We start from the raw sequence: 13,351 nt of genomic DNA on the forward strand, positions 1-13,351 counted from the left end.
CCAGCTGGGAGAAAGAGCCTGCTGCCTCTTACTGACTGACTCCGGTGTCTGGGGCAGCAGACTCTAAAGGCTTGTTCCTCCTTTTATTCTGAATTATTAGTATTCAGGTGCAACAAGTGTATGTGCCACGTTACTGAGAAACCATTGCAGTGCAACTCGATGATATTCAAACAGATTTTGAAAGGATCTTATATGAATTTCAAAAGGGTTTGGATCCTGTCTGCCACGAACTGCATGAAAAATGCAGTTGGGGTCAGAATGTTTACATTTTTTCAGTGTTTATATTGAAGTATTGTGTTGTCACTTCGTTAAGAGATGGGAATTGGAGCCTGGGGATGCCCAGGTACTTCTGATTTTGCTGCAGAGTTATCACATTAATTCTCCGGGTGATCAGAAGGGCGAAAACGCAGCAATAGTGTCCCAAAGATATTTTAAGCCTCTGATTATGAGATGTAGCCCAGGCAATTTGATTCAGTTTTCATTCCTGAGGAGGTTATTTGAGCCTAAGTGGGAACCATTAGGTTCCAGACTTGGAAATAACCGACTTTATTGTCTGTAACTGTGTTCAGCAGTCTGTGAGAGCGGAGGTCTCCAAACAAGGTTCCATGGTAGCAGCAGGCTGGCATGGCAGCTCTCCAGCCTCAACCTATGTCTTATTCAAAGGGCAAGAGACTTCTCCTCTGCCTTTTTTATAATATAGAAGATGACCTTAAGAATTGACCCCTAACTGGGGCTGTAGAAAAGGAGAACAGTGCAGAGCAACTGAAAGCATTCCCACCTGTTAATGTAAATCAGTGCTATCAAATTTGGTTCAGGTGTGAGGGGCAGGTGTCAGATGATCTGCAACTGGGAAGGGCAGAAAGCCCCTGGATTACATCAGCTAACTGCTCATGGCTTCTGCCTGCTCTTAGCGGAGCTGCTTTGGAATTGTGGAAAGGAATCCCTTGGTGAGTCTGCATGGGCTGCAGCAGCCTCAGATCTTCTTTTTCTCTACAGAAGCCTTTATTTTCTTTGTCTTTGGGCTGCTATTCTGTTTGTTACCTTGCGTATAGTGCGAAATTTCCATGGAAGGAAACAAGGCGTACAATGTGGCTTTGTACAATTCTAGATAATTTTGTCCGTGATACATTTAGTGGGCCGTTGTGCTAAGGAATAATTATGTCCATATACATCTTGTTGGTGCCCCTGCTAACAACTTGTATTTTGAGGGAACTGCAGAGAGAAGAAAACATGCTTTGTAGCTGCGTTCCGAGGGGTTGCAGTCACTTCTAACAGCTTGGTGGAGTCACACTGGTACAGAGCTCAAAGGTCTCCATCTGTGTTTCCTTGTCCTAGCCACAAACCTCTGACTGCAGGATCTCATCTGTATTCCTGCTGTAGGACTCGGTGCCAATATGGTCTTTGTTCCCTGAGCTTAAAAACCAGCCTGTTTTCACTGCTGACAGCTTTATGGAAGCTGCTATAAAGTTTTGCCAGTGCTCCCTCTGCCTGCACCAATGAATCTACATTTCCCACTACAAAAAGATGGATAGTGGGCTATTTTTATATTCTCAGCCAGATTTATGCAATCTGCAGAATCGGATGAAGCTAACCACATAATAAATGCATGTATCGATGCATGTGCACAAATTTATGCTGACTCTTTTTGAATCCTTCCCCACACGCCCCTAATTCTGCAAGAGAGGAGTTTTGGAAGGGAAATAATACCTTTTTTTTTTTCTAAGGGTGGTTCTACATGGAAGGGGAAGGCTGGATGTATGCAGAAAGGTGTGAGGAGAAACAATTAAGCTAAATCAGAAGGAATGAGTTCTGGTTGTCAGGCAGTCCCAAATCAGGGTAGTAATGGCCCGAGGGCTCAATCCCAAATGAAAATCCCCTTAGCTCTGACAGTGCTGCTGCTTTGACGGATCCTAGAGTTGGAAATCTTCTAACAGGACAAAATGGATGAAAAAACAGAGGGAGAATGACAAAACATTGTCTTTTTTTTTTATAATTTGAGCTACTTTTCTACAGCTGTATTTCTAAAGAGATCTGTTGACATAAGTGCAGCAGCCGGAGATGAGAGGTTTTTAAAACAGTCTTTGGTGATATAACATTTATACTTAGAAAATAATTATTCTTCAAAGATTCCTGAAAAAATAGAGTTTAGGTGTTTAATGATTAAAAACCCGATGTCCTTGAATATGGAAGTTAGATGAAAGAACTGCCAGGGATCTTAATGCAGCTGAAATGCTAAACATAAAGGGAGCAGTAATGATCAAGCCTGAGGTGATTACATTCTCTAATTAGAACACATGTATCATTTAGGCATGTTAATCTTGGTCTGTCTAAGGCTCTTTGGTTAGACTAACCTACATCCAGAGCAAACAGCTTTGATCAGAACATCAGCACACGGAGCACTGCTTGTACCACACCTGCACGGCCTCAGCCCTTAACGGGGAGGGGTGAGCGATGATGCTGTGCTCAGCACTGGCACTGGTTGCTCTGGCTTCTGTTCCCAGGCTTGCTGGCAGTGGATGGCTGCGGGAGGATCTCCGGCCTCTTTGCAGTTCTGTCTCTGGGAGAGAGAAATACTGTCAGAATTCTTCATCCGTCTCAATAGCGGGTTTTACTCCTGGCAGTAACAACCCATGTATTTAATCAGGGAAATGTTGAGATACTTGTTTCCTTTTATCCATAATTTTCCTGGTACTGTAAATATGGGAATGCTTCAGAGCTTGTACGTTTTAAATAAAGCTGGCAGCCTCCAAATGTGGTCTAGACAGTTGTGAGGAGAGAAAGAGAGAACGCTTCACAGAGAGCTCTGTTTAATTTACAGCTGCAGCAGCGCTGAAATTAGCTTCAGTAGATGTGTGGAATGCAATCGTATCTCTTAGTGTCTATTGGTGCCTTGCAGTGACTGCCATAATAAAGCAGCGAGCAGGGATCTGGCTTCAAACTGATACTAGAGGTGGGTTCCCCTAAAACAAAAAGCCTTGGGTAACGAGAGGTACGGAAGCAATGTCAGCTGAGATTTCCGCAGGGCAAGTTTGATCACGGAGCACTTTGTCATCACTAGTGAAGGGAGCTGGGAGGTTTGGGCCATGTGGTTTTGATTCCTCTCACCTGCACACCCCCTGCGTGGCTTGGGGAGGAACGGAGAAGTCAGGTAATCCTCCTTTTGCTTCACCTCCCTCTTTGCCAAATGGGGATGTGCAATTTCCCTCCCACATAGGCATGCTGTGCGGAGAACTCTGCAAATAACTGATATGCTCTGGTACTGCAGAGATAAGGACCGGACAAACAGCGAGGGCCCAATTTATCCCTGTACAACTCATTTCAGACTCCTCCCTTGCATCCTCCATTCTAATTCCCAGGCTGTGCCCCATGGGGTTTGTTACACCTGGGGACTGCCCTGGAGTAGATCCTGTCCTACTGTGTCCTTGGTTGCTGCTGAATATGTGGGTGTGGAGATGCTTCCCACAGGGGGAGAGCTGTGAAGGGCAGTTGTTTTGCTTTAAGCTGAGAGTAATCCACTACAAGACTTGTGTGCACAGCCACCAGAAAATGGCTGCAACGCAGCAGTGATTTAACCTCCACACACCTCCCTGTGGCATGGGCTCTGGGTTGCTGCACGCTGTGTTTGGTGTTGTGGGGAGCAGAGTCCGGGGCTGCTCTGAGAATCCAGGCATCTCCTGAGGTGCCCTGTGCCCATGGGGCTGGGTGCAGAGTTGACTTAGAGAATTATCTGAGACTCTTCAGGGTATTGTGGCCACCAGCACACAAGTATGACTGTTCTGTGCACCTGCCCTTATGGAGCTGCTTGTCCCAGGCTTTGGGAGCCTTCCTCTGCAGGATCTCTGGTGCAAAGCCAGCACTGCCCCTTTGGCACATGGGCATTATCCTAACAAATCTACTCTACTCTCATCAGATATGAGAGGTCCCATTGGGTACAATGGCTTCCAAATCAACATTATCAAGGCAATCAAACTGAATGCATGAGGCTGTTAAAAATCCTTCATTATCCTCAAGCATCCTTCAGTAATGAATGCTGTGGGTAAGAAAGCTTTGAAGGCCGGTGGTGAGCTGAGCTTTGGGACTGATGGGCTGTGTTTGGAGTCAGTGCTGGGGGAGAATAAGAGACAGGCAGCTGAGAATGCCAGCAAAATGCAGAGGCCCCCACAGTGCAAATCCTTGAACCCCCTGTGCTGTGTAGTAAGATCCTGGCTCCTGTTGTTTGAAGTTCGTTAAGGCACAGTGACCTTACATGTGCTGATGTGGAATATTATAAGAGGAGTTGCATCTGGCTGCTTCAAAAACCCTCTGTGTACTGTCTGAGCTCAGAGGCATCATCTGTTAGAGCCTGAGAAATGGTGACATCCACACAGACCTGTGTTTCTGAAGACCAAGCAGGGCTGCATGCAACCCCATGGGCATTTCAGCCTGCTGAATTGTTGGCTGGGGATTCTGTCTGACCATAACTCGTTGTTAGAGCTCCCATGGGCCTGGGGACAGCCCTGCAGTTAGCTGTGGGAAATCCCTCTGGCTCCTGCAACGAGACAAGGGTGTGTAGAAGAGGTTCTCATCCTTTCCAGGAGGGGACAGTGTGCTCTTCAAAAACTTCCTGGCTCTCAGCAGCATTGAGTGTATCTTGGCCTGCAAGCCCTTTGTTTTCAAAAAGCAGTTGCATTTCAGCCAGTGGTGCAGGTGTGTGTGCCTGTCTGTGCTGTGGTGCCCATCAGCTGCTCAGGGTCTGGCTCCAGCAGGAGGAAGCACTGCAGGAGGCATGAGGGATTATCATCCTTGTCCAGAGAAAGTGAGAAATGATTTCACTCATAAAACTTGTGCATTATGTAAGTAAAGAGAATTCCTGGATAGCATTTTCTTCATGGATATGCTTGATCCTGTGTCACATGGAAGCAGAATAATGGCCTTTCTGAGAAGATGTTAGTGGATTACTTTTGCTGCAGGTGCTGTTAAGATGAGAGGTCTTGGCTGTTGTGCTGTCAATTTGTCTAATGATAATTTGAGGAGCAGGTGATTTCCATTAAAGGGGAGTGACAGACTGTCCATTAGATATAGATACATGTTTATTAAATTGGAAGCCTAGAGCAAGCAGCCTGGCTCGTTTGCTTCCAAATTTTGGACCAATCTGTTTTATTTTGCACCTGGAAGGTTCAGAGCGTAGTGAAAGTGGGAACCAAGCAGGAATGAGGACTATTGCAGTTCACGTGCTTGGTTTTGAATGGAAGCAAAAAGGAGACTGCAGAGGGAAGGAGGCTGGGAGAATGCTGGCTGTGATGTGTTTCTTTGCTTAATTTCTTAGCTTTCCTACCTAGATAAGCTTAGAAACAGAGAGAGGGAGAGATAACGTGTGGATTTTGCCTTTAAGCTCTTTGTCTCTTCCATGTGTGTATGTCTCTCTGTAACAGACAGATGAGCGACTTGCTCTGGTCTCCTTAATCCCAGTGTTCTGGGTCTGCTGGTAGCCGGCTGCTTCGGAGGAGGTGTAAGCTCTCCACAGTGAACAATTATAGAGGAACCTACCCCAAGGAGACATTTATTTGTAATCCCTGCCAGCTATTGGTTTATGCTCTGAAGCAGCAGAATGTATCTTTATTTTAATCCAGTCTAATGTGCCTATGGATATTCTCATTACTCAGAAGTTAAATCCTTTCAGGATGTGTCTCCCCACTTTGGTGCCTCTGTTATCCTTCTTTCCTCTCAGTTGAATTGGTGCACTTGATGATCAAGTACTTCCTTTCACAGATCTAATGTAATAAGCTTACCACCCCCATCCACCCCCATTAGCCAGATCTTCACTGGGATAGCAACTCAGGTTCTGGTGTCTGCAGATCAAAGAGGATGCTGAAAAATTGGAAGGATTCGTGAAAGAGCCATATAAATGATTCAAAGTCTAGGAAACATCTTCCTACTGAAAGAGAGCTTGATCCACGTAGGCTATGGAAGAAGTGAAGAGGGGGCTCTATCACAGTGCAAACACAAATGCAGGGAAGATGACTTCTGATAACAGATGGTTGCTCCAGCCAGTAGACAAATAGATGAGGATTTGGCTGGAAGATCAGGAGAAGGATTTCCTGGGAAGCTGGAGCCTAGTGCAAGAGCTGGGGCGGGGGAAGGGTACAAACTGTCAGGGAAAGTTTAAAATGTTAATTAGCCATTGGAAGGATTTATTCTCTTTTAGGAGATCTGTAATGCTGTCTGATGGAGGGCATTATTTTATTCTACTTTTATTCTGCTGATTATAGACGAAGCAAAATGATGTGTCACTGCAAACGCTGCCCTTGGAGAGTGGCTGAGCACTGTGCAGACTCATTACAGTGATGGTGTTCATGGAGCTGCTGAAAGGAATTGGCTTAAAGCACAGGCTTCCATGTCAGTAATGCCAGGTTCCTGCTAGCCAGCTTATTTCTCTTATGGCCTTAATTTTTCTCCCTCAGTTTTCCTACCTGCTGTTATTGACAGCACTGGTGTGCTTCCCCTGGGGCTGGAAGTCCTCGCATTCAGAAAGCTCTGAGCACCAGGTGGTTTTGGCACCAAAAATGAGCAGCACATGATATCTCCTCGTGAACTTCCATGATTTATCTCTGAATGTGTGCATCAGAGCAGCATAAACTATAGTGTAGTCAGATTAAAGAAAATAAGTCTGCTCTCTGTTGTGAGCTCCCTTTCCTGGCTTATGCACCTTGCTGCAGACAGGGCAGTGTGCTAGTGCATGCTAATAAATGGCTTCCTTCCTGCAGCTCTGTGCTCCTGCTGAGTGGCTGTGATTTGTGGATGGCCTGTTTCTGCTCTGGGGACAGCTGGACTGAGAAATCAGCTGGGAGCTCTGGGCAGCACCAGAAAATGTGCAGAGGCTGCCATCTGCAGTCAGAGCCTCCCTACAGCAGCAAGGGGGAGAAACGCAGAACTTGAATCCTTTTTGCCCTTGACTTCAGGCATTCCTGGAGCCTTAGATGAGGAGCTGATTGCATTTGTGTCAAGCTGGTCTTCGTGAAAGCACGGATGATGGCTGTCAGCTGACAGACCGTCCCCAGGACCACCCTCTCCCTTCAAAACATCCCACTGGCTTCAATCATTCTTAGACCCCTGTGATGCTCAGCGTGGGAGGAAAGGAGGGAGGAGGGCAGACGTAAAGCATTACTGTATTTATTAAAGGCTACAATAATACATTCTTTGCCTCCCAGCCAGCTATTTGCTGGGCTGTTATTTCACCATTCTTCTGCAATTTATTTTTTTTTTTCCTGGGCACATGTTTTTCCCAGTTCAGGCAAAATCACTACTTCCACACTCAGCTGTCCTGATTGCATGAAGAGCAGTCTGATTGCGTTATTCATCTGCAATGCTCATAAAGACTTTAAAACTCTCGACTAGACCGAAAGCTTTTGGGGACATTCTGTTTCAACAGAAGTGGGGAAGATGCTGCGTGAACTGATCACACCACAGCCCCCATGGGAGGGACAGCAAGGCCTCGTGGGGCAGGATGAGCTCTGGCTTTCACAGAGCACTCTCGGTGGATGGCTTGCTGTGCTGCTCTGCTTTGCCTTTCCCTTTGTCCAAGGCTGCAGTGATGCTGGGAAGCAAATTGGTTTTACATGCAGGCATGCAAAGGTGGCTGGACTCAAAGGGAATGCTGCCACCTGTGGGGATGACAGCACATCGATCCCAGGGTGGCTGTGCACACAGCCTGTGAAACTGTGACGTATCTTGTCAAAATTCTTCTGATTAAGAAGTTTATTAAAGTAGAAGAAGGAAGAAAGAGAGTTATCTAGTTAAACGAAGACTGTAGGGAAAAGGTCAGACTGCTCTTCATCACCAGCAACTGGGCGGTAGCAATCAGAACAGCAGGCAAAATGCATCCTTTGTCTGACTCATCTGGCCGACCTCGTGTTTATTCACTGTTTCTCTCAAAGCTCTCATTGTGACATCTACTCTTTCAGTGCCAGGGCATCTTGCTTGTATTTATTTTTGAGCAGCATCAGGAGTCTGTCCAAAAGTGGAATGGAAATTCCCAGGGGAGTGCTGCAGTATGTCTGTGTTGCAGCTCTTGAAAGGAAGCGTGAAGTGGGGTCTGAATGGATGAGTCTCGAGTGCCATGTGTGAGACTTCACAGGTCTGGATAAGCAACTTATGTTTATACAGCGAGTCTGTGCGAGAGCCAGCTTTGTAAACTGAGAGATTCCAGAGAGAAAAAAATACCTTGGTAACATCACTGCACAGACACAGTTCTAAATTGGAACCTCCATTCAGATGCTCCTGTTGTGGTGGAGGCCATCCCCAGCCCCCAGCATCACAGGAGCAGTGCATGTTCTAGAAGGTCAGGACCAGAGTGTAACATGGCAGAATCTGACCTCACCTGTGCGCTGCACTTTCAGTTGGCTTTTATTTTTCCATCTTTCTTTGCTTTCCTCGGAGGCCTGCTTACCATTCTGGCTTTCAGGTTGATTCGATATATTTATAGTTTCATCCTAAAGCAAATCTGGAGAAAAAAGGTAAAGGCAAAGTCTTCTTGGCTTAGGTCACGTGTTGTATGTCGATGCGAGAATTCAAGAATTACATTTGGTATGGAAGGAGTGCTGGTTTGGAGAAGTTTCATCTTGTGTCTTAGTGCACTGAACATGGCATATTGAGGCAGAGTTGGGTTTGGGACAACCCAGATGTACTCCTTTTATTTTCAAGAGGAGTACTTGAACAAGTTAGTGCTTTTGTCTATTACCCTCGTAATATTTCAGCATGCTGAAAAAAAATCCCCCACCAGATCTTTTGTCCCAGTCCTCACTGTGTGTGTTATGAAGCTTTGAGAAGGTATTAGTAACTCCTGAGGATAACACCAGGATGTTCAAATGACACATCCATGTCACTTATTTACTGGGTTACGGTGCCATTTGCAGGACTGAGGAGCTTTTTCTTTGTGTCGCTTCATGTTGCCTCCAACAACTGTCACAGACCATTTCTCTCCATCACTTCCAAGGGAGGGCTTGATGTTCTCCATCAGCTCACCTGGGTTGTATGGGCAGAAGTTAAAGGGAACACCTGTGCTGCTGGCAAGCAGTAAGCAACTCTGTGCCAAACTGTGTGCCAAAAAGTTAAATTAACCAGACTCTGTTGTTCTCTTGGCTGCTGGAGCAGAGGTGGGGTTCGGTTCTTAAGTGTCAGCTCTTTGCAGACTCTGGTGCCTGGGAAATGGAGCGTAAGAGAGGAGGGGCCAGCAAAGTATCTCCCATTACAAGCAGTATCATGTTTTTACTGGTATGTGTTCACGGGTTATCTGTCACTGAATAATCTGTTAGTTATTTGTTACAGTTATCAATGAGTGTGTCTGTGAGAAGGACAGAATTGTACTCAGAGCAGAAGCTCCTCAGAATTAGCTGAAGCTATACAAGAAAAACAATCAAAACTATGTAAATGGGTTCACTGCTGGCATAAGATGGGAAGGGGTGGGGAGAGCAGTGGAGAGGCATTATTAGCTCCTTCCTTTCGGGCTCAGGTTGTGAAGCAATCACTTCAAGCTGATGAGAATCAACGTTCATTGACACGACTAATAAAATGATGGTACATCTGGTGGGAAGATCACAGCATTTGTCTGCACAGCATTTCCTCTGTGAAGTCTGGGAGGAGATGGCATTCTGATGCACTCAGCTTAAGGAAGACACGCTCCTCTTGCTTTCTTTCCTTCAGTCCCTGTTCAGATTTGTTGGTGCCTGGATGTGTTTGCTTTCACTGACTTGAGAAACAGTGTCTGGCACGGCCAAGGATAACAATCTGTTTCTCTGTCAGGACAAAGATATCTGGTGGTCACACAAAAGGAAACAAAGATCAGTCTACTACATAAGAATCTTCTCCACGCAGATGGAAATGATGCTATCAGCTCAAACCTCCATGGGGCGTGTATTGGTAAGTGGAGCAGTTAGCACGGGGTTCCTCCTCCAATGCAGTGAGGGATCTGTGCACTTCTGAGGCCACTGCATGACAGCACAAGCATGTGCTGAGTTTTGCAGTTCACATGGTCCGGTTCAAACTTTTTCTACATACAAATGTATTTGGTCTGGAAGATGATTCAGAAAATCCTCCTGAGGAGACCACGTGTATCCCAGCTTGGTGAATGAGTCCCATGTGTGGATTCCTTGGCATTTCACAGGGACAACCAGGCCCCCAGAGTGGCATGGGAATGAATGAGTTGCACCCAGCCCCCAGCAGTAGCAAATCAACGTGGCAAGGTGGGCTTGTATTGGTTGAGATTTTGGTTTGTTGTGAGCAGGCCTCACTAAAATTGCCCTACCTGGAGTTGTTGTAGAGCACAGGTAACTGCATGTTGTTCCTCCTGCCTTTCTGTAACTCACAAACAGCAAATGTGGTTTTTTAGGTGGGATCTGTGTTACTACCGGAGTAAGCCTCGTAACATCTTGTTTAATGCCTGTGTTTTCAGATGATACTGGTGTTCCTTCTGAATATTGGCACGCTCATCATTTATTTTATCGATCTCGCTGAGTAAGTAGATTACCAATGTTTACCCAAAAAGCTTGTTTAAACAAACAGTAGAAACTCAAGCTGATGTGTTTTCTTAGAGCTGGTCTATTTTTCTTAGAGCTATCTAATACCTGGTGGCCACAGGTATTAGAGGAGCCCATGGGTGCTGTTATGTGACAGCATGGATCTTCCTGTCACAGCTGTTCAGGTTTTGGTATACATGGTTCTTTGTGCCTTCAAGCCTGGAATTTCAGAAGAGCTGAGAGACAGGTGACTGAGTCCTGCAGCTGGAAGCAGGTTTTGAAAATGGTCCAAAACCCATTTTGAAACAGACATTTCCAAAATATTCAAAGCCCAGCTGTTCCTATTGCAATATTTAGAGAACACTAAGCTTTTAATAAAGCTCACCACGCTCTACCCAGAGCTCGTTTGAAAATCCAGCCATCTATCTTTGGTACCCAAATGGGAATGGAGTTCTTCTTTAAAGTCTAGATTTCTGTAAACAATTTGATGAGAGTAAAATAACAAAACTGTCTAAGAAAGCACACCGTTACCTCTACCAATCTTTGCCTAAATGCATACATCTTGTAGAATGTGCTTAGGGGTAAAAAGATATTAATATGTAAAAACCTTTGATTTAATTTGCCAGAGCATTGTTCTCGGTGCTTTGCTTGGACTGATGCACAACAGTGGAAAAATAAAATGGAATCATAAAATGAAATAAATAAAATATAAAAGCCGTGGAGCGCTCTGAGCTGAATTCAATCAGCAGGGGTAAACCTGAGAAACAGAATTATACATCAAGAGCAATCCAATATTGTGTTCAGTCCCAAGGCATTGTAAATCTGATGAACAGCTAGGAATAGCTTTAGAAGGGAAAGAGTTTATTTTTTAAGGCATAAACAGGCAGTTAATCCTATTCACTCGGAGTTCTTTCCACGAATAGCATTGCACCTGTAGGTGAGAGTAGGTGTTCACCTGGGCTGACTTAGGGGACTCGTTTACTTAATTGTGATTCTGTTCTCCTAATATTCCCTGCATGGAGAGGAAGAGATGTCTCAGAGGGCTCGTAGCTGCCATACCCAGCTGACTGCCTTCCTGGGGTGGGCAGTGTCAGTGAGTGTGCTCAGTGATCTCCTGAGCCCCTGTCAAATTTCCCTTGCTTTTCAGGCAGTGCTGGTGGGAGCTCATCCCCTCAGCTTTCTGCTGCCAGGTTTTGCCCCCGCTGTCAGCCTGCCCCGTTGCACTTTGTTGGTGTGCTCTGAGCCTCTCCTGTGCAAGGCCTGTGGGCTGGCCTAGAGATGTAAATGGGTGGTACAAGCTAGCCTGGCAGGCTGCTGGAAACTATTTGGTGCTCCCTTGGCAGATAGAACTCCGTGTTCAGCACGGCTCGGGTGAGAAATTGCTGCAGGAGCTATCAGTTCTGCTGACTAAGTGGAATACAAATGAGTAAACCAGTCCACATGAGAAAGGTGAAACGGTTTTCCTGGAGAAGTGAACAGAAGGTTTTTTTTACTTAAACACTCCATGAATATATGAAATCCAAACTTTCCAGTGAATTTGCATGATAGATAAATCATGTCATGTCTGAACATTGTCACTAATGCTAACAAAAACCCGCTCTTGCCGTCCGTTTATTCCCTAACTCATTGAGGAAGTGGGAATTGAAATTACACAAGATTGTGAATACAACAGAATTCTGGTTTAGTCAGAATTTCATTATCAAAACACAAACTCAAACCACATGTGACTGCAGAGCCAACGCATTGTTTTCTTCTTTCACCCTTCTTTTCCCTGTCTGTGACGTCTGCTTTCCCATCAGAGCAGAGCAATCCGCGTTCTCCTTTCCAGGCGGACTCATTTATGTGGATACATTCTTCCACGCTTTCTTCATCTTTTACTTTGGATTACGGGTAAGCACACTTCATGGGAAAAGTGAATTACAAACAAACCCTACTTGGGAGCAGTTTACCTGCGTGGACAGCAGGTGCTCTGTAATATAATGTTTGATTGCCTTGGCTTAATTCAGAGCCGCTCTGTTCTTTTCACCTTTTCTTGTAATTATGCCCACCCCCCTCCTGGAATCTGGTTATTTCCAGCATTTCCACAGCATTCCCCAGCTCACATGTGAGCCGTGTCTATCTGTGTCCCTGTCTTTAAAGCTCTGAGCACAATAGTCAGGTATCTCTTCAGCCTCTCTTGAATGCACCAGGTAGCTGTGTGCCATCTCTTGTTAAGATGCCATTAGTTAACTGATGTAGAATACGTTTTGGTTGTAGCTTTAGACATAAGAATTTTTAGCCAAGTCACTAGAAAATGGGATTTTCCTTTTATTGCTGAGGATGTGGTGTTGCTTGCCCTGAGGTTTCATCATTTATTATTACTGATGCAACTGTACCACAGAGAAAGGCAGTTTAGTAGAAGAGATGGCAGGGAAAGAAAGCATCGTTATACCTCTGGGTCCAACCCATCATTGTGCTCTCAGGGCTCCAGCCCAGGCCTTTCTGAAACAAAACAGGAATGTTAAGTTAGTGTCCACGGAAGATGAAATTATACAGGAGGAAGTACACTGCAGAAATGGATTTCTTCCTCAGAGATCTGCTTTTTGCTCTGATGAGGCCAAAGATCACACACGGCACTGATGCTCTTTGATGTGATTCATCTTCAGTTTGTGGCGGCTGATGACAAGCTGAGGTTCTGGCTTGAGCTGAATTCGCTCGTGGATTTCTTCACAGTCTCTCCAGTTTCTGTTCCTGCTTTCTCAAGCAGGAATTGCTTCGGTAAGTAAGGCGTGGCCCTTGCGTGGCCCTTGCGTGGCCCTTGCGTGGCCCTTGCGTGGCCCTTGCGTGGCCCTTGCGTGGCCCTTGCGTGGCCCTTGCGTGGC

The 13,351-nt window shown here is 45.6% G+C and overlaps 1 protein-coding gene across 9 annotated transcripts in view; it reads left to right on the forward strand.

Moving 5' to 3' along the window:
- The window catches only part of KCNU1 (potassium calcium-activated channel subfamily U member 1), a 77,328-nt gene that overhangs the window by 27,595 nt on the left and 36,382 nt on the right, over positions 1-13,351 (forward strand). For all 9 annotated transcript variants that reach the window (XM_021374785.1, XM_021374786.1, XM_021374790.1 and 6 more), the window contains 4 exons: positions 9,778-9,894; positions 10,427-10,488; positions 12,290-12,380; positions 13,136-13,247. In XM_021374785.1, the coding sequence (XP_021230460.1) occupies positions 9,778-9,894; positions 10,427-10,488; positions 12,290-12,380; positions 13,136-13,247 (382 nt within the window). The remainder of the gene's footprint in view (positions 1-9,777; positions 9,895-10,426; positions 10,489-12,289; positions 12,381-13,135; positions 13,248-13,351) is intronic.

This window comes from Numida meleagris, chromosome 21 (genome assembly GCF_002078875.1).
Source record: "Numida meleagris isolate 19003 breed g44 Domestic line chromosome 21, NumMel1.0, whole genome shotgun sequence".
NCBI lineage: Eukaryota > Metazoa > Chordata > Aves > Galliformes > Numididae > Numida > Numida meleagris.